The 20,989-nt window shown below is 37.9% G+C and overlaps 1 protein-coding gene across 12 annotated transcripts in view; it reads right to left on the reverse strand.

Annotated features, from left to right (window-relative positions):
- Positions 1-20,989, reverse strand: part of kdm3b (lysine (K)-specific demethylase 3B) — a 37,634-nt gene extending 16,645 nt beyond the window's left edge. For 2 of the 12 annotated variants that reach the window (XM_087281415.1, XM_087281411.1), the window contains exons 1-19: positions 20,591-20,989; positions 18,950-19,117; positions 18,582-18,695; positions 18,372-18,477; positions 18,122-18,258; positions 17,105-17,173; positions 16,830-17,003; positions 16,278-16,685; positions 14,951-16,190; positions 13,091-13,298; positions 12,798-13,012; positions 11,868-12,020; positions 11,663-11,767; positions 11,454-11,578; positions 6,307-6,658; positions 4,042-4,289; positions 949-1,221; positions 690-861; positions 63-153 (exon numbers count right to left, since the gene is read on the reverse strand). In XM_087281415.1, the coding sequence (XP_087137541.1) occupies positions 63-153; positions 690-861; positions 949-1,221; positions 4,042-4,289; positions 6,307-6,658; positions 11,454-11,578; positions 11,663-11,767; positions 11,868-12,020; positions 12,798-13,012; positions 13,091-13,298; positions 14,951-16,190; positions 16,278-16,685; positions 16,830-17,003; positions 17,105-17,173; positions 18,122-18,258; positions 18,372-18,477; positions 18,582-18,695; positions 18,950-19,117; positions 20,591-20,752 (4,520 nt within the window). In that variant the 5' untranslated portion in view covers positions 20,753-20,989. Of the gene's footprint in view, positions 1-62; positions 154-689; positions 862-948; positions 1,225-4,041; positions 4,290-6,306; positions 6,659-11,453; positions 11,579-11,662; positions 11,768-11,867; positions 12,021-12,797; positions 13,013-13,090; positions 13,299-14,950; positions 16,191-16,277; positions 17,004-17,104; positions 17,174-18,121; positions 18,259-18,371; positions 18,478-18,581; positions 18,696-18,949; positions 19,118-20,590 lie in introns of all 12 variants that reach the window. The other 10 variants (XM_087281413.1, XM_087281409.1, XM_087281414.1 and 7 more) reach the window with 5 other exon arrangements.

The following is a 20,989-nucleotide window of genomic DNA, read 5'->3' on the forward strand; positions in this document are numbered from 1 at the left end:
AAACCTATATGACAAGAAGTGCAAAAGAGATAAAGTACAGCTAAAAATGACAAATAACCTACCGAGTGGGCATCATATCTCGAAAATCTTCTCCAGGAGGCCAGTCTTTAAGTTTTAGTACCATAGGCTGGCCATCGCTACCTTGCAATCGCTCTAAAGAAAGGAGAACACAACCGTTCTAAAGGTTAAAACAGCATAAAATTCAATACTGCTTTACAAACTACTGCTACTACATACACTGATTTTTATTTTTTATTAATTTGTTTTTTTAACATGATATTCAGTTTTGCTCCATTTATGAGTGCTTTACTACTGAGCATCAGTCACAGAAAATTGCTACAGTTGTGGAGAGGCAGGTTTTTTCTGTTATTAATGAAATGGAGCATGTATTTGAACATATATTTGAATATCCTGATTTGAAGACCAAGTTAAAATGACACATTTTGAAATCTTTTTTACTTTAAAACTTTCCTAACATTTGATAACACCTGATTAATTTAAAAAAATATTAGTATTTTGCTGAAAAAATTCTGAATGTGATGGAAAGATTTAATTGATTTTTTATTAGGTCTGGGTACAATTAGAGCTGGGGGGGGTCTAAGATGCAGTGCTATTTAACAGTTACCAATCATTTTAACAGATTTGAAAGTCAATTTTTTTCCTGGGGAGTTTAAAGCATCTGTACTCACTGGAAATGACCTGGAAGCCATCCCAAAATTCCCTGACTTTAACATCAGAGATGATGGCGCAGTTCCTACAGTTGACCAGGTCCACGTCCTGGTCTCCAAACTCCTCGCTGAAGGCCTCAGGCCTCCATAAGTGTTCCTTCAGCTTCCTGTGTATGCCTGAGACCAGCACAGGCTAAAAAAAGGGGAAAAACACTTCATTAGCATTAGCAGAACGCAACTGATCATACAAGAGCATCTCCACTGGCCCTTTACAGCTCACCTGTCCTTGTTTCCAGCACTCTCTGAAGATCTTCCAGTTGTTGGGGTTACTGGGGTCCTGCAGGCAGAGCAAACGGCCGTCACAAAGCCAAGAGTGTGAAGTGTGTGGATCCAGGACACTCAGCCCCATCACCCCCTCTCTGCGAGGAGCAGTGGCAGACTCGATGACTTCTGCTGAACCTGACGCACGACGAACCTCTGACTTCTTAGTCTCCACTACTGATGCAATGATATGATCCAGGAAGTTAGGAAGACCTCCCTTCATTTTATCAGCCTGCTAAAGAAGGAGAGAAAGAAATATATTTATAAAGTTAGATAGTAGTTGGGACAGACTTTTTTTTACTTGAGAAAAAAAAATGACCTAAAATATTTAAAACGGCTCGAAAGCTTAAACTTAGTGGAAAAAATAGCATTAACACATTGCTAATGATTTGATGTTGCTAACATAAATTATCATGACAATAACATGTTTCTAACATAAAAAACATGGATAACTCTTTAACATGTTGCAATTATGCTGTACTATATTGCTAACATGATTTAACAATATGCTTGCATGAATAAGCATGTTGCTAACACATCTCTGACTCGCTGCCTTGCTAATCTGCATGTAGCTAACATGGTAAAATGAACGGGTGTTTAGATTGCATCTTCCTAACATGTTTAACCACATGACTAACATGTTTTAATGTTAGGAAAATTTGGTTTACCACAAAGCTATGTTTAATCACATTCCTATCATGTTTATTATTTTCCTAATCATGGACGAACAAGTTGCTTGGATGAATTAACATGTTACAAAGATGCTAACAAGCATGTTTAACCTCTTGCAAATGTTTCTAACATGATGACCAAAGCTAACATGTTTTCTAAATTTTAACATACAGCTAAAAACATTAGGATGTTTCATTTTATGACAACATTTATTGCTCGCACAGCTCGAAATGGAGACTGTTTTTGTTGTATATGCGCCTGAAATACTATCTATTCGACTTCAAAATATATTTGGGAGCATTTGTGCAAGTGCTTAAAATTATTGCAGTGTGTCGGCGCCAGTGGTGTAGTGGTTGGTGTGTCGACACATGCACTTCAGTGCTCGTGGCGACCCAAGTTCGATTCCTGCCTTGCTGTCCTGTTCCATTTAATCCTTTATTTAATCGTCTCAATGCTGTCAGTCGTGCAACTAGCTGGGCGTCCACTAGGGATGCTCATTTCGGTTAATTTTACTAACCGACAACCGCCACTCGTTAATCTCGTTAATAAATCACTCGTTAATAAATTTTTGTTAAAAATTTTTTTAAACAAATTGACGTGTCTACAGCTGACACATTAAATATTGCATTTTAAAATACTGATTTATTTTAACATGCTAGCATATTAATAACAGAACATTACAACAGAGCATCTTCACACACCTGAAGTGTTTCCAACGCCATAGAAAAACTGAATAAAATAAATAAAATAAATAGGCCTGCCCTAAACTATTTTCACTTAAATAATTCATTTAGAGAACAAAACGAAAACACTGACTGATCCTTTTTAAGAACCGGCATAGGCTGTTTTTTTTTCCAATCACATGTTTTTTTTTCTTCCGTCAAAAAAAAATAGCTGACTTCCTTATTTAATGCCCCGCTGTTATTACTATATTACAAAACCTTTTTACATTTTAATAGAAATCATTACTTTAAAGATTATGTCTTGATATTTCCTCTCTTACTCGTGTTTCAAGTGTGCACCCTGCGTAATGAAAAAACAATGGCAACGCGTGCATATAATGACTTTTTGTAAACAGTTTTGTTGTTTAAATATAATATTGCATTAATTTGCATACATGCTTTATAAGCTGTAAAATGAAAACTAAAGCCCATTTGTTGTGTTCATGACGCAGATCCAGGAGGCCATCAGCATCAGCGCTGGTTTGGTATCGACTCGTCTGTATCAAACAGCAATATTCTTCTTTCATTTTGCTTCTTTGGCAAATATGTCTGTAGGCACGTGTGGCCATACGTTATCGCCCCGCGAGTTAACAAATATGTCTGATCACAGCAAACGTGATTTTCCATTCCAAAAACATGAGGCGCACATCGCTCCTTTTGACAAGGAAAAAAGGCGCGGTCCTCTTTTTTATGTCACCATGAAACAACTGAATCGGCTGGGTATTGAATGTGCAAGAGTGTAACTGTCTATGTTGCTATATTTGTATACAATTGTAATATTTAATACTATTGTGATATTCAAGATTTGCAAATTCATACAGCTCTGGATAACTAGAAACAGCAGCACTAGTCTCTCCTATGTCTTTAAAAGTTCTCTGTAGTTGTCTTGACAACACAAACTGCTGCTCTGGGATGAGCCGCATGCAAAACAGTTGCGGCTTTTGGTAAACAATTCAAAAGATGCCTCTCTTAACGCAAAAATCGCTTTCAATCGGCCCTTTATGCAGCCTAACTAAAAATATATAAAATATTATTTTTAATCGTTTAACTGATACCATTAATCGGTTACAAACGCACCCTTTCGGTTAACGGTTAATCGATTATTTTGAGCATCCCTAGCGTTCACCATCACAAAAGGGCTTGCCTTCACAAAGATTAAACTAATATTGCAGCTCATGAATAGACCGTTACTGCTATTAAGATGACGTGTGCAAATAATAATTTATGTCTATATTATCTGTGCAATATCAGACAACACCTGTGAGAGCAGCAAAGTTGTTATTATTAACTTAGTTCATCTCATTCACGTCATTGCATGCAGGGCCAATGGGTGCATTCTGAATGCATTCAGATTTTTGTTTTTTTGATAGTTTCGATTAGTATTGATTTCAAATGCAATAAATCTGTTGATATAAAACTTGTAGTAACGGTGCACATAATTTTTGGTGGGTGTGCCAAAATTTTGGGTGGTGGGCCTACATTAAGTTAGGAACACAAGTGCTACCAAGCAAACCAAATTACTAACATGTTGTTGCCTTGAATTAGCAAGCTGTTATGCTTTACATGATTTAACACCATGCTAAATATGTTTAGCCAGATCACTGATATCAGTACAAAACCAGTTTCACGTGATTTAAAGGTAAAGCACTGTTACGTACACTAGCAGTGGAGAACACTGGAGGAAATGGGACACCTCCCTCTGTGGGCCCTTGCGGGAGTTTGCCAGAGCCAGAGTTCAGCAGATCTCGGAGGCTGGTACCCTCTGCTTTGGGTTGTGAAGGGCCTGCACCCAGCAGCAGACTGTTGAACAGCTTAGGACTGGACCCTGATGGTTTGGAAAGTGTGCTGAACGAGTCCAGGCCAAATGGAGAACGAGAGTCACGACCCATCATGGAGCGCAGAGACTCTGAAAAATGACAAAACGAGAGGGAAAGCCAGAGCACAGAGAAATTCATTAATTTTATAATGTAACTAGTCCACTACTTTTTGCATCTATCTATCTATCTATCTATCTATCTATCTATCTATCTATCTATCTATCTATCTATCTATCTATCTATCTATCTATCTGTCTGTCTGTCTGTCTGTCAAATAATGAATACAAAAGCTTTTTGCATGACAGTTAATTGAACTAAAAGAATAACATAAAGTAAATTTTTGCATGTAAATTGTTTTTTCTTTGCATTTGACTTGAAGTCTTTGAATAGCCTTTTACTTTGTGTTCAATATACTTTAAGCATTTCTTTTACAAAAATTTAATTTTTAAATGTAAAATTTGTTGCTTAAACAAATTTAATTTAAACGCCATTTTATCTGTTTTTGTGCATACATTGTATATATATATTTTAGTTTATTTTTTGTAAAAGATTCTTGTAGTGATCCCTCTCTATAACACAGTTCATTTTTTTGCGCCACAGTTTCGCTGATTGTTTTGTGTGCAATTTGACGAGGTTTTTTTTATAGCGCATTGTGTTTTGCGTCCAGATTAGCGCATTGTGTTCTGCGTCCTGACTGGCTGTAGACCACTGTCAACCAATCAGTACAGTACAGAATGTGTTCAGCTTGCCAAATGTACATAAATCTTTGATCGCCAGCAGTGGGACTCTGAAGTTCTGTTCTGTATGTTTTTTTCCTACAATGTCTACAAAATGTTATGCACCATCAGAGCCAACTGTGGTAGCACACAAAAGACAAAGGAAGATGCTAACTATCGCACAAATTGTTGAACATCTAGACATGCTAAAGGAAGGTAGATGTAATGTGACAGTAGGGCACCATTATGAAATAAATAAATGAGGATCAAATGGTTTTGAACTTAGGTTTCATTTTATAATACTGGACCTATTTTTCTACGAAGGTATGAACTTTGAGAGTGTCTAAATGAGAGGAAAGTGTGAAAATGTTAAATTCTGTTTGAGAAAAGTGTAGTGAGGGGTTTTACAGCCTTAAAACATCAATAATAATTGTAAAAAATAAATCTGACTACTTTACCGATTTCGCCTATTTCGGGTTATTTCTAGAACGGAACTCCCGCAATTACAGAGGGACCACTGTAATAGCATTTCTTGTATAATAGGTTCAAAACAAATACAGTTATGTGTCTTATAGTTTGTAATAAAAATAATAATATTTTGCTCAAATGTACATAATGTAAATATTTGTGAAAAAAATAAGTGTGTATGTATATATATATATATATATATATATATATATATATATATATATATATATATATATATATATATATATATGTGTGTGTGTGTGTGTGTGTGTGTGTCTGTGTGTGTGTGTGTGTGTGTGTGTGTGTGTGTGTGTGTGTAAAAATTTGTATCGTGAGTTGTGATCTTTTAATGGAGCATGAGGGTGAATTTAGCACTGAAGATTGAAAGCAGGATTGCATTAGAACTGCACATCAAGTGCTTTGCACTAACACCCGACAGGCTGGCCTCGAAGTTGTGGTTCACGCATTTAGAGCAGGTCACTGTTATGTAACCAATTATTTCTTCACCGGAATTGTAGCTTTCAAAAGCAGAAACTACTACAACTGCAGCCACACGCATTAACCATTAACCAACATAGGATGGAATAGCACTTTATATATGCTTAAAGCCATAATCGTCGTAAACACTAATCAAATTAAGACATATGGAGTATTTCTATTTCAGTCGCATTATTAAAGTGCAGTACAGACATGTAAATGACGTAATCAAACTATTACTGTTTTGTAGGACTTTTAGCTGCATTTTGCGACAAGATAAGCCATACACACTCAGCTGTTTGACACTTTTCTGCATTCTTCGAGTCAGTAAAAGACCACAGACACACATCTCCTCCGAGTGCGCACACACACACACACACACACAAATGCAAAGCAAATCACTTTCCATCCACTCACTGTAAAGTGCTCTATATTCGAGTCTCACCTTTGGGCTCCTTTTGTGTGGCCAGATCTGCCAGCCAGTGAAGTGCTGAAGAACTGCTCTTGCTATCCTTTGCAGGAGGTGTAGGTACAAGTGCAGGAGCAGGAGGAAGTGAAGGAGGAGGAAGTGAAGGAGGAGGAAGAGAAGGAGGAAGAAGAGTAGGAGCAGAAGTTGGAGCAGGAGCAGGGCTAGATGTGCTGCTATTTGTCCCACTGGTACTTGATGTGGTATCAGCACTTGTAGGCTCTTCAACGGGTTCAGTTTTGACTACAACACCAGCTGCAGATTCTTCATTTGGACGGGTTGTGGATGAAGTAGACGTGGTTCCATTCCCCGAACTGTGAGCTGCACCCGACTGCACCAAATAAAACACAGGACCAATTAAGAAAATACAAGATGCAAGTTTTTCACATTTAAAACAGTGAAACATCGTTCAATCCAAACTCATAATGTTTCTTTGTTACACTTCACGCTAATTGGGGTTAACAATTAATCCTGTGTATTCCTAACCTTATGTTTGACTGTAGAACCTTAAAGAGTCATGAAACGCCAACACACATTGGGATGTTGACAGCCATATAAAGTTAAATTCAGAATTATTAGCCCCCCTTTGAATTTTTAGTTCTTTAAATATTTCCCAAATGACCTTTAAAAGAGCAAGAAATTTTTTACAGTATGTCTGAAAATATTTTTTCTTCTGGAGAAAGTCTTATTTGTTTTATTTCAGCTAAAATAAAAGCAGTTTTTAATTTTTTTTAAAATCATTTTAAAGTCAAAATTGCCCCTTTAAGCTATTTTTTTTTTATAGTCTACAGGACAAACCATCGTTATACAATAACAGTGTATATATAATATTTGATTATTATATTTACCCATATCTAAAGATATTTAATAACCTTTCGGCTGATTTCTTTACTTATTTAATAACCTACTGCATTTGCATGACGTTTGATCTTGGATAATATTTCAAACCAATGCAAATCACCACACTCTTACAGCTAAATGGGCGCTGACACTGAAATGATTACAAACAAGACTCGATGGAACAGTGCAGCGCAGGACAGGATTTGATGGTGACTTTGGATTCATGCCGTTATCCTCAGCCCGCAGGACTGCTGCAAAATGGATATAATATACATGGATGAAAGCAAATGAAATTATATTTATCTATGCACAGAAGAAACAAGGATGCTCTATTCTTTCAGACGGGAGGCAGATGAAGGACTGCCCGCACATGACTATGCAGTAAAGTTTTCCATGTTTTTGTTCAATTGAGTGCGGCGCAGCTTCAGGTCTAATCATCACAAAAGGAATCATCAACAGTGTCACATTTGTATTTGCTAAGATCTAACACAATTATTGCACTTGGCATAGGCTGTGTGTTTATTGTTTTCTGATAAGTTTCATTTTAGACATGGCTGCGGCGAGTTAGTAGTTGCTCTATAATTAAATAGCCTATTTGACCTAAAACTTTTCACTGAGCTTAGTAAAATGTTCTTTAATAAGTTATTAATAATCTGTTTAATAATTCTTTAATGATAAAACAAATGGTAAATTACAGACTGTAATTTAATTTAATATAGGCTAGTTTAAATAAATAAAATATATTTTAATAGCCTTTATAAATAAATATAGGCCTAACATATTTTTAAATAATAGGTTATTTTCAGAAAAATGCGCATGTCTGTGTTTATCATTCTATCAAATCAAACACAAATAAGACAAGTATGTATTTTCCATGTATTTGAAGGAGCAGTCAATGCATGCACTGAAAATATAGTCTATGGCCCCCCTTAAACACTTAAATAGGCTATTAATAACGAATATAAAAGCAAGAGAGAATCTTGCGGGAGTGCTGTTATAAAGGAGTCTCAAATGATCAACGACTTAATGGCTTGCACTTAAAATGTGTAATAGGTCTATATTAATTGCGAAACAAGCTAAACATAGCCTGTAAAATAGTTATAGGTTTCAGCTCTTGGCGATATCTTTGCCAATCGTCGATACACGATACTATCGTCGATCAGCACAACCCTAGGACCTTAATGTATTTATTTGCTTATTATTATTAGTGTCAGTGTCATTGACTGAATAAATAGCACATAAAATGTTTACAAAAAGGTTCTAGAGTCTGCATCATCCTTCCTCATAATATTTGTCAAACATACGGTGAAATTTATCCTGAATGAAATGATCTCTTTTTTTACTCTTAACTTCTTTTACCAACTAACATTTTTTGCAACAACTGTTTTCATTTAAGAAATACATTTCTCTCAAACTAATTTCACAATGTATATGAAAAAAACATGGCTCAAAATTAAAACAACATTTCATCAGCAGAAAATCTAAATTGACATTACTAAACTTGCTGTCTATACAGTGTTTGAAATCAATTTTAAACAACAGTGTAGGCGCTGAAAAAAAATGTTTGGGAAAGGAATGTGTGCTGAATGTTTGTTATGGTTAGTGTCTGAGAACAGAGAATGTTCACATAAAAGTCACAGGTCGGCAAAGACACTGACAAAAATGTCCTGCTTTTAAGAATTGTAATATTTTACCATGATAGATAGTTTAGGTTTCTGATATTGAACCAAAAATTTTAAATTACTATATTGTAGGGCTGTGCGATTTTTAAAAATACTAATCAAAATCAAAATTTGCACATGCACGATTTTCTCACAGCATGGTATTTGAACCAATCATAACACGACACGCCTAGACGGAGCGAGAGAACAGGAGACTGAATAGCCTGCGTATACAGGGATGATGAGTTCAGCTCAGGAGGACTTGATGCCAAAAAATTCAACATCTGTGGTATGGGATTAAGTTACTTTAGATACAGGAAGGCTGATGTATGGCAGAACCAGGTTATTTGTAAGTCAGTCATATATTGAGTCTAAAAGCATGTGGAAAGTGTGAGCGTGTCGCTTACTTCAGCATTTTTTATGTGCTTTGTGGTCGCTCCTTTGTCGGTGTTTGGTGATCATAAACCGTTTTCCCAAGGGAAGACAACCTATCAAAACATTGCTGCAGTTCCAATACAAGTTTTATGTATAGAGAATTAAAAAGCACTGGTGTGCCGGGTGTCTTGTGTTTGTCTGAGGTAACCGAAATGTGTATATTCCATACAAAGTATGAAGCTGATGGGTCAGTTCTTGCTACATGACTCGTGGTGTGGTATTCTGAAAAGTTACATTTAAAGTTTGTCTAAAAAGAGATGTTTTCAGCTGGGTGCATGTGAAATACGTGCATGCCAATCCCAATTTGTGCATGCAATTCATGCACCTCTGCTGGAAATTATAGACTTGTGTGCGCATAAGACGCAATATGTGAATGTCCTATTTTACGGCAGCGTCACAAAGAGCTCTATACATGACAAAACAAATCTGTGAACAAACACGCAGCTACTTCTGAGATTTGGTCAAGCAAAACATTAGAGCCTTACTTGAGTTTAGGGATGCACCGATCCCGATACTTGGATCGGATATCAGTTCAATACCGCATATTTTTGATGGATCGGGTATCGGCCAGCTAGTACCAATCCAAATCCTATCTTGCGCGTGTGCTATATTTTGTGTCATTTCTAAAGCCAACAAAAGCCATGAAGGAAGCCTATTATAAGGCACTGGAAAGTTGTCATGCAGGCCTACTTTATCCCCAAATGGTCTGAAGTCATTCAATAGTTTAATGTGAAGTACAGATGGATATTCAAGCGCTGTAATTCATGTTCAGTTCAGAGCTTCCCTCCGCTGCGCCTGTCAATCATTCTTCATTCATTCACACTTCAAACTGTGTCGTGCTCATGACAACACGAAAAACTCTCCAAGACTATTTGTTCATTTAGTTCTGCATTAAATAGGTTCATTTTGATCCGTAAAATGGAGTTTATTGCTGTTCCTACATCATGTTGCACTGTGTGATCATCCAGCAGATCGCATTCACAGCACTGGAGTAGAGTGGGTTACCTGTTTCTCCATCTCACTAGCGGCGAGTTTAGGTGAGGGAAAGTGTATTAAGTAAACCAGGCCTCAGACAGTTTAGTCTGCTTCAAACCTGCTGGAAAATATCAGGCTTTGCTAAAATGCTGGTTATTTTACCAACGATTAGGGTCAATGGTGATTGTCTAGTACAGATTTTAAAGAAAAATCCGAATATTAAAAAAAGAAAACATAAGCTGGACCACAACAGATCAGATCAATGTCATAATGAATGCTCAAATAATGTAGCCTATAGTTTATACCAGGCATCATGTTTTAGTTAGATTGTGTCGTGTGTCATATAATGTAGGCCATGGGTCTGTTATTTTTACTAAAGAAGATATATTATTTGAGCACCAGAACTATAGAAACTGTAAAAGTATCGGGAAAGAATTTGTATCGATCGATACTCAGAATTTTGGTATCAGGATCGGATCCAAAAAAATGGTATCGGTGCATCCCTACTTGAGTTTGACGGCCCGCACACACACAGTCACACACACATTTGTTTTGTAATAGGTCTGTTCTAGAGACAATTTTTTACAGTTTTACTAACGTTAGATTATTTTTAGTTCTATTTAGTTTGTTTTGGAGCCATGTTGCAGGTCTTTGATAAAGATCTAATTGTTTTTCTTTTCAAATATGTATCAGATTCATAATGTAAACACAGATTCAGTCTGTCTGTGGCAAAATTATGATTAAAATCGAAAATGCAATATTGTTTAAGAAGATCGTGATAGGTTTCTTTTGCCCATATCGCACAACCCTACTATGTTGGTCAAAAGGCAATTGACCATTTTGCATTCAGCACCATTTGGCACTATTTGCTCTGTGATAACGTAAAATCAGAGCATCAATTCACACCAAACTGTGAAGTGTTCCTTTACTTAGGGTTAAACAGTAACAATAACACAGGTTCAAGCACAGAATAAAAAAAACGTATATGTTCTCTCTTTATTTACCACCTGTAGAAGACACACCCTTTCCTCTCCATATGCACCAGACAGTTTTCTACAAACACTTATTCCTGCTATCTGGTCTTTTGAAGCTTATTTTATCCTCATTTGTTAATCACTTTGATTAAAAGCATCTGTTAAATTAATACATGTAAATGTTCTGCAATTTGCAAGAGGTCATTCTACATTCGGTTCATTAGTTATGGATGCAACTCACCTGTGAAAGACCATTTGGAGCACTGGGCCGCATCAACGTTTTGTGCCGACTAGTGCAGGGACAGTTTGCTTTAATCCCCCATTTACCTCTGGCTGCATGTACCATGTCACCTATGCTGTACAATGCTGCAAAAAACATTACAAATTAGCTTGTTGCTCCAGTTGTTTTGATTTAATATGAGCTTTTTCATAGTAAATAAATGCACTAACCCGTGCCGGGTATAATTTGAGTTGGCATGAGGTTCTGTGGTTCGTGTGGCTGGCCTTTAGCACACTTAAGCCATGAGAACACCTCCTCTTCAGGACCATCTTCCACTAAAAGAGATAGAGAATCAGACACATGCAGACATGAAAGTGGTCCTTGATGGTGATGGATTGAATCATAAGTAATGTGGCAGATTATTGTCTTATCTACCTTCAGGTGGCCTGTTCTTGCGTAGTCGATAGCAGTCAAGACAAACGCCGAAGCCACATTTACGACAAACCCAGTGGATGTTGAACAGGGTTGTTTCACAAACATCACACATTTCTCTCACTCCTCGGACAGCTCGCTTCCAAGCCACTTTTTCTGAAAATAAAAATTATAAAAAATAATTGAAAACAATAATAATAATGAATAATAAATAAATCACAAAGCATTATCAGAAAATCTTTACACAAATAACTATGCGTTTATTCATTTAATGTATTATTTTTAGATTTCATTGTACATTTAATTTCAGTTAACAGAACTTTTTTTAAGGTAAAGTTTTTCTGTAAAAACACAAATAAGCAAACAAGGTTCTGAAAAGTGCTACTTCAAATAAATAAACATTATGATTATCGTTTAAATCTATAGCCCTTTGGATTCTGATTTAGTCATAAAACATGAGAGTGCATAATTTATTGAGGGAAAATGCTTTTATTTAATTTATCTTTATGAATTTAGTATTTTATATTTTTAAATGTCATAATAGTGCAGTGGTTCAACAACAAAATCTTAACTTTTGCTTTGACCAACCAAAGTTAACAAGATCTTGGAAAACCTGTATATGTAAAAGAGCCTAAAGTTGATGTTTGTTCTGTACCTGGAACATTCATACATTTCAAAAAAGGAAAATCCCATTGGCACCTTTTTAAATAAATAAAAATTTTCAAGTAAAAATGTATATTTTACATTTAAAATAAGCACAAACCGTGCTACTCTGATAAATAGTATTATTGTATTCACCTATCCCCACCAATGTCAAGTGCAAACCATGCCCTTGGTATTATATAAAACTTTCTTGGAAATAATTTAGATTATTATTAGGTATAAATACGCCTTAAATGAATTTTAAATAACTGTTAAAATTTTGTAACTTACGATGTGGTTCTACCATCATCATGGCTTCTTTCTCTGACATGACCAATTGGCAAAACTGGTCCCCCACATTTGCTAAAATATATTTGGACGTGTCCAGGTCAAGTCCTTCTTGTATTGTGATGGAAGGAAGCCACAGGCCCATTGCCATGCTGTCACTCTGCTGTGGGCTCAGAAAACCCTCCACACGAAGAACTCCCTTTTTAGTGAAAGCCAACCTGTCATAACACAAGTCAAATTCATCAGTATCACAGTTCAGATATAAGTAAAGCTAAATATACCAGAATCATATTCACCTGCGAAAGTGAAAGAATCGACAGGCTACATTTGGGTCGTCATCATCAGAGTCCTGCTCACGCGATTTCCTGTAGCGCTCCAGACGGCACTCACGACATTTATGCAAGTGGGGAGCCACGTTAATGCAAGAGCCATCTTGTAGAAAGGCCTCTCCAGACTGCTTCAAGCGCCGAACCTTATTCTGGTCCTTCAACACAGACTGTCCAACTACAGAGATGACATATAAACCCAAATTACAACCTGTGAATGTTAATAGATATATCACTATGAAATATTGATTAGTGGTGGCCAATATTGTTTTATTGTTGTAAAGCTTCGTCATTCTAGACTCACAGCAAACTAACTGTTGTAGGGCCATGGCTAACAAAGCCATCAAACAGAAACAAATGGTTAGGTTTTAATAAAAGATCATACCATTTTTTGTGTATTAACTTGCACAGCTTAATTTTTCACCTTAAGTCTAACAATGTAAGCTAGCAAAATAAAAATGGTATATTGTTGAATTCATGCAAAACAATATTAACTATTAACTGCTTTCATATTTACTATAAATTAATTTACATCAGATACAAACCTAAATGGAGTTCCAATAAACTACACCAAAGATCACTATTTTTTTGTCAATCGAACTCAGGTACATTTCAGTTTAGCTCAAAATAAGTGGTACACATTATCCTAACATCTGGAACGACAAATGTATCAAGTGGAAAAAAAAATACAAATTTACCCTCACCCTCTTGAGCAATGACAGAAACTTGCCACTGACTTTAAAAACTGTAGAAAACTATGGCACAAACAGTTTCTAACACTCCCATTTATACTTCATGGCATATGCAGAATCCTAAAGGTAATTTCAATAACTTTTAAGACTTTTTAAAGACCTTCTCAGAATATTTTAAGCCCTCATCGCCACTTCAAGTTCTAATCAGTATCAAACCTTTCCCTTAATAAACAGTTGTAGTAAATAAATCAATGGAGCACAACCATGCAACAGAACACAGATAAGCTTGGAAGAAATAAAGCTTAAAAAAATAAATTACGTGCTTGTTTTCAGGGACAGGCTTCAACCACTGTTTAAACTCATCTTTCTCCAACCATGAGTACGCAAACTTACATTTTCCCATTTTGCTGTCTGTTTCGCTCAATCATTTCACTACATGTGGAGATCACCTTCCCCAGTTTGTCGCAAATTATGTGATATCACCCGGGCGGAGAAGCTTGACTAAATGTTTCGACCAAGCCGTTGTTAATATTAGGAGGAAAATAAATATATTTATGCTTTTTTGGAGTCAAACACTTTGGACAATGCTTGAACAAAATTTAAGACCCCGTGATTAAGACTTTAATACCTTTTAAGGGCCTTAATTTTCTCATATGCGATTTATCAACATTTAATACTTTTTAAGACCCCACGGAATACTTGTATTAACACTTACAATTATTTGGGTTCAATTATTAAAGTCAAAACAATAAAACGTTTGATGGTTAGATTTTATATTCAGCAAGAATCCAAAAGGCAATATAAAAATCCTATTGGGATTTGTTAGGTGAATCAAAGAGTTCTTCTAGACGACTTACTCATGAATTATGTCAATCACTACAAAAATCTGAAATATCAAATGATGTAAAGGTCAACCACTAATATTGATCTTACTACAATGCCATGAAGTGATACAGTCATGAAGCCAAAAGCTAAGCAAAATCAAAAATTATTCAATGCTTCCACTGCTTTCCAAACAATAAAAACTACTGCAGTCCAATACAACACTTCATCCTGAGGACAAACAATGTAAAATTGTGACAAAAATGCTCATTTTTAGCTGTACCGCCTCATGAAGCATGCAATAGTCAAGCCTTACCTTTAAATGGTTTGCTCCGTGGCCGGCTCTTGGCTGCAGCCTGGGCCTTGTTCTTATCCTCATTGCCTGCCGGAAGATCGGGTTTCTGGCTCTGGCCAGCGTTGTCCTCTCCCTCACTCAAATCAGACAAGTCACTGTTACTACTGGACTCTGAATCCTTTTTGATAGACTGAAGACGTTCCTCCAGTGAAAACTTGCTTTGCTCAAAGGGCACAGAGACACCTTCTGCTTCAGTGCTGAGAAGGGTTCCAGAGCTGTCATCTGATCCTTCTCTGTTTGGTTTGGATATTTGCTGTCCATCCTGTGCAACTGATGTGAATGACGGAGTGGTCATGAGAGCAGGAGCTGCAAACTGAGGGGCTAAGATTCCCTTGGGAGGTTCTGCCATAGTGAAGAGATTTGGTTTTGCATCACTACCAGGAGGATCTTGACCGAGCAGACTGGTGCTGCCTGAAGGTGAAACAGCAGATGCGGACTGGGCAGATGAAGACTTTGGAGATGTCAATGCACCAAAAGGGGTTTGCGGAACACCTCTGCCATAGGCAAGAAACGAATTTGTCTCCTTCGAGGGCTGCAAGAACAGGTTCTCGTGTCCATCGGAAACCTTGTTGCCAGCAAGCAGACCAAAGCTACTCACTGGGGTTGAGCTATTTACATTTCTAATTCCACCACTGGCATTTCCAAGTCCACTGGTTCCTAATCCCGAGGGTTTCAGCACCTCTGTAGAGCTTGCAGCTTGAATTATGGCAGAAGAAAAAGTGGCTGGGAGTTTGCTCTGTGCCTCCCCTACAGCACCAAAAGGCTTGTTCATAAGGATCCCATTGCCTGCAGGCTTGATATCAGGCACTTTTGGCTGCTCTTTCAGTGGTGCCAGGCCACTGGCAGGTGCTGAACCAAACAGTCCAGTGGATGCAGAAGCCACAACAGTTTTTTTGAAACCCTCAGAGGGAGCAGCAGACTTGAACAGGCTGGGCGGCTCCTTGTTCAGGCACTCGGACAAAGATGTGAAGGCTTTTGATTGGCCTTGTGTGTTGCTCTGGTTCTGAGAGATGAATTGGAAGAACAGGTTCTGTGACGTATCAGAGTCCTGCCTTTGCGAGTCCTTTGCACCTCTAAATGAAAACCCAAAGGGTTTGTCCCCCTGGGAAGATCCATTAGTCTGTGTTGAGACATTCCCAAACACCCCTCCACAGGACTGTTTACCAAATCCAGCAGGAGCTAGAACAGGGGCTTTAGGGGTCTGAAATACAAAAAAGAGATATAAATAAGCATCAGAGAATAACGCATGATAAATAAATAAAAAATTCTGTTCTTGTAAAAGCCCCACCTGATTTCCTTCTGAGGTTGATCCCCACATACTGGGCTTTTGGTTCGCATCAACAGGAGCAGTGAGAGCCACACTTGAAGTGTTTTCTTGGGAAGGTGATGAAATGGTCACAGGACCTGGAGACACCAGGGCAGCTGTTTTAGGATACCCTGAAAGAACACCTCCCTCCTCCCTCTCTGACGATGGGAGTGTGGGAGATGATTTCGGGGCAGGGGCCCCGGGCACCAAGTTGGGCATTTGACCCAAAGAAGGAAAAGTGTTAGAAAAAGGTGATGGGGCAGGCTTCAAAGGAGGTGGCGTTGGAGTAGAAGCAGGAAGCACTGCAGATACTGAAGAAATCCTTTCTTGGTTTGGGATAAAACTGCCATTCTCCTTCACAAAACCTGTGCTCCTTATATGGGAGTGTTCCTGCTGAGAGGAATTGCTGTTGTTAGAGGAGTCTTGACTTGATAAAGCTACTGGACTACAGGTGCTCGTCACCCTCCCACCCAAACCACCCGCTTCGTCTTTTCCCTCCACTACTCCCTTTCCCGGCATCTCTACGCATGTTACCATAGCCTCTGCGTCCCTGTTGGAGCTATTCCCATTCTGGTTGTCAGAGGCACCTTCCCCGGCTCCTTTGAAACGTTTGAGTGTAATGTCTTCATCTCCTTCAGATGCTGTCCGACGTCTTCGACTGCCCTCACCTTTCCCACCATCACCCTCCTTTTTGCGTCGATCTTGGCTCTGGAAGAAAAAGTAATAGCAGTGACTGTTGGTAAACACTCCAGTCTTAAAATAAACAAGCTATGCTGCAGTTGACAACCAGTGGGAGAAACAAAACATACCTCATTTAACTTGCCTTCAGCAAGCATTACGTGAATAACCCGAGGATCAACCACTTGTGTCTCCTCACCCTGCAACAATAAATGATGATTTACGAAAATGACGTATCAATTGAATTTCCTGTAGCCCATGATTCAGTTAATAGAAGTATTTCTTATGGGCCTGTGAACGCTAAGGTTAAAGGCTGGTTTATACTTCTTCATCAAGCGATCGCCATGACCCAAGGCGCATGCCTTCCGCTTAGTCGTGCATTTATACTTCTGCGTGCTGTTTGTGTTGCTCTGCAATAACACTTCCGAAACGCTACCTGGCAGCAGGTTATGTTATGTTCCTCTGTATTGAGTTTTATCACAGGTGTTTTGTTTTTTCTGAATGCTATCATAATGTGCAAGAGACTAAAACTCTCTCAATCAGAGGTGGGAACTGGCAGACGTGCAACAACTTTAATCATAAGTTAAACACATAACATCTGAAGCTCCTTCATGGGACTCGACACTTGTAAACACACGATCCATCGGGCTCACGGCTCTCAGCACTGCCCACACTCAGCACAGCTACCAAGCCAACGGCAAGGGCTATGCAACCCCATGAAGGGTGCGCTGGACCATTAGCATGTGCTTGACGCAGAAGTATAAATCAGCCTTAACAATGAACTGGGCAATACCAAAAACCTTGGGACCTCAACAAGCAAGGCCAAAATGAAGCAACATTTCCACTGTCAAGCCTGCACTCAAAAAAATTGAGCAAGAAGTCTAGCGTCAACAAATGCAATGGAAAGAGATGAATTAAATATGAAGCCAAATAAATACACAATTACAATCATACATATTTAGTTCAATAATCAAGCCTCTGTTATTTTGAAAAAACATAATATGCATATGCTATGATAATCACGAACAAATCTTTAAGTATTTCTAGGCCACATACATTGGTAAGAATCTCTGTCAGATTAGAGTATCAGTGAGGTATTTAGACCAACTGATTACACATATTAGCTTTTAAACAGGCTGCATACTGACTTTTAAACAACTCTGATCCATGGTAATCTCCATAATGTGTGAAACAGGATCATGCTGAGATACTAGTCCAAAGGCCCAGGGCTGCTCAAACTCTGGCTGGTACACCTTTACTCTCCGACCCTGAATAGTGTAAGATCCTGACCAGAAGAGGAAAGAAGTATAGCTTATATTTTCAGCTTGTAAGTAATATGTTCAGTCTTTGCAGTTACATTTTCTTAGATTAGTGTTTATTCAGTTAAATCCAACTGACCTTTCCGCAAAATCTCCTGCAACTCAGAGTCTGTATGCCAGCTTGAAATGGCATGTTGAAGTGCCGGCTGCTCTTGAAGCAGAGAGTGTGTAAAATCTTTTTCAGTCTGTTGATACAAACAGGTCGATACATTTTGATTATACAGAAGTCCTGCTTTAGCAAATGTAAAAAGATCAGATTGCAGATTTCATGATCTCACTGGCCACCGACCTCAAAAGTGTGCAGCGAATTCCCATTAGGGAGAAACGCCAAATTTCTTGCACCAAAGAACTCAACAGGGACCACGGACCCCAAACCCACACGGTCAATCAGCTGTTTGAACATCTAAAATATAAAAAAATAAATAAGTGGGTTCAGAAAAACAATATTAAATGTACAAAAAGTGAAAATCAAAAATCACAAGTAACCATATATTCACTCAAATCTAAACACAAATTCTAATCAAATCTAACTACAAAAATAGTTAATAAATCTAACAGACAAAATGTAGATGGTGGAATAAATCTGCTGCTCTCAACTAGTATAAGACAATGCATTTACAGAAAAACAGCAAATGCCTGCAGTGTATCTGTACTCACCAAGGCAGGCCACTGTGTAGCAGATGATCCTAGAGCAGTGGAGAGAGAAGGATCGCTGCAGTTTGCCCAAACGATGGCACTCTCCATAAGAACGACACGCACCTCATCCCCATACAACTGCACCCATGCACGCTTACGCCAAGGGCTGTCCTCAAATTCTACAAACACCTACAAAGAACATACAAGGTTGACTACTTTGCATAAAACAAGTATAGTGGTGCCCTCTTCAAACACACCATGTTGAAACAGACTCATCATAATCTTTCATCCCCACCAAATCAGACAAACTTCCCTTTAAATAGAATGATCAGATACAATGAAACTTTGCTTCTAAATCCCTCCTTCTTTCAGTTGAACATTGCAATATTTTAGCTTACAATTTAGCTGGTCCTTGGTTATTCATAAACTGCACATCCATATTTAAATTTGGCTTAACTGCCAGCACTGTATTATATTTCAGAATAGTTGTTATTAATTATTAAGATGGCTGCTTATAGTATAGTAATTTATAGTAATGCACAGCAAATACTAAGTTTCTATTGATTCTATTAGTATATTCTAGTATACTAGAATATTCTATTAGTATATTAGGTACAACTTAGTTTATTAAACATTTTTTTACAAAATGTAATGTATAATCATTCTGCAAAAATTTAAATACAAGCAGAAAAGCAGTTCCTCTCCCAAATTTTGCAAGAACAATAGTCCTTAAGATAAAAAAAATGTGTGCTTTGTGTTACAGCAAAATTATTTAAGCAAGTAATGCAATAAGTTTTGATAAATTGTGACTCAAAATCAGTTATTTTAGGTCATTAATTTGAGAAAAAAATTTGATAAACATACCTAATGTAATTTATTACAGCAACCTTACTTCAGTGTCACGTGATCTTACAGAACTGATTAGGGGCTCAAATTCTTTTTCTAAACCATAGTATACCTTTCACACAAAATGTCAGCCACAAAAAAGTAACATCAGTAAGTCTGGATGATTACTGAACATGTGATCGATGTAACATTACAAGCAAATTAAAGCCTAAATTAACATGCATTACCAAAAACCATTTCGTTGGTTTAATGTTTGTATACTATATACTGAACATTAAATTAAATTTAGTATACTTTTAACCACTACCAAATTATTAATAAAATCTAACTACCAGTACCATATAACATCATAACTACACTGGCAATGGATGTTATTAACTTACTACACTGGCACTGGGTCATGAACAAGGGCCGTTTCCTTTGTATTGTTAGACAGTATTTAATTGCTTTGTTGTATGCGTGTATTGTGTTTGAAAGATTTTAATTACAATAGGTCTTTGATTAAATCTACTGCTGTCAAAAACTAGTTTGCTACATTACCAGAAAGCATTAATAGCTTCCACAAATATAATCTTAACAGTGATTTAAGCTCGTGCAGATCTGCAGCTATAGCTACATGGCTAACTAGCACTCGAACATATTCAGATGTCTATTTAGATATTGCTTCTCCATTTCTCACTCAACCGCAGAGTCAATTGTTATGTTATACATTTTAAAATGGCACGTTTATCAATGTTTATTAGCATGTGCCGTTTTACGGCTGGTTTAGTTTCATGTTTTGACGGTCTGTTGTTGTTGTTGTCATATCGGTCTCACCTCCACCCCCGGGCTCGCCAGCCCGATCACACTGACCGCCCGCACGGTCCCTCGGAGCCAGGCCGCCCGCTCCACCTCTCCGCCCGTCGCTGCAGGCGCCGAGCTCCCGTCATTGAGCAGCAACAGCAGCCGCTTCCCGATCAGACCGAGCGAGTCCCCCATATCACAACCACCATGAAGAGACCGACTTCCTCTGGAGCTCCGCTAAGATTCGCAATCAGTCGAGCCTAAACTAAACGAGTGAACCACTAAAGTCACATATGAATGACTGCGCGGCGTGCATGCGGGATTTGCATCTGCAAACTAAAACGACGGAGAAGCGCTTTGCTGGGAATATGAAGTGTTATTGTTCGAGCTTCAGCCCCTTGTCCTCATCCGCCATTTAGCTGTGCAGTAATC

Source organism: Danio rerio, chromosome 14 (assembly GCF_052040795.2).
Source record: "Danio rerio strain M-AB ecotype USA chromosome 14, GRCz13ab, whole genome shotgun sequence".
NCBI classification, from domain to species: domain Eukaryota; kingdom Metazoa; phylum Chordata; class Actinopteri; order Cypriniformes; family Danionidae; genus Danio; species Danio rerio.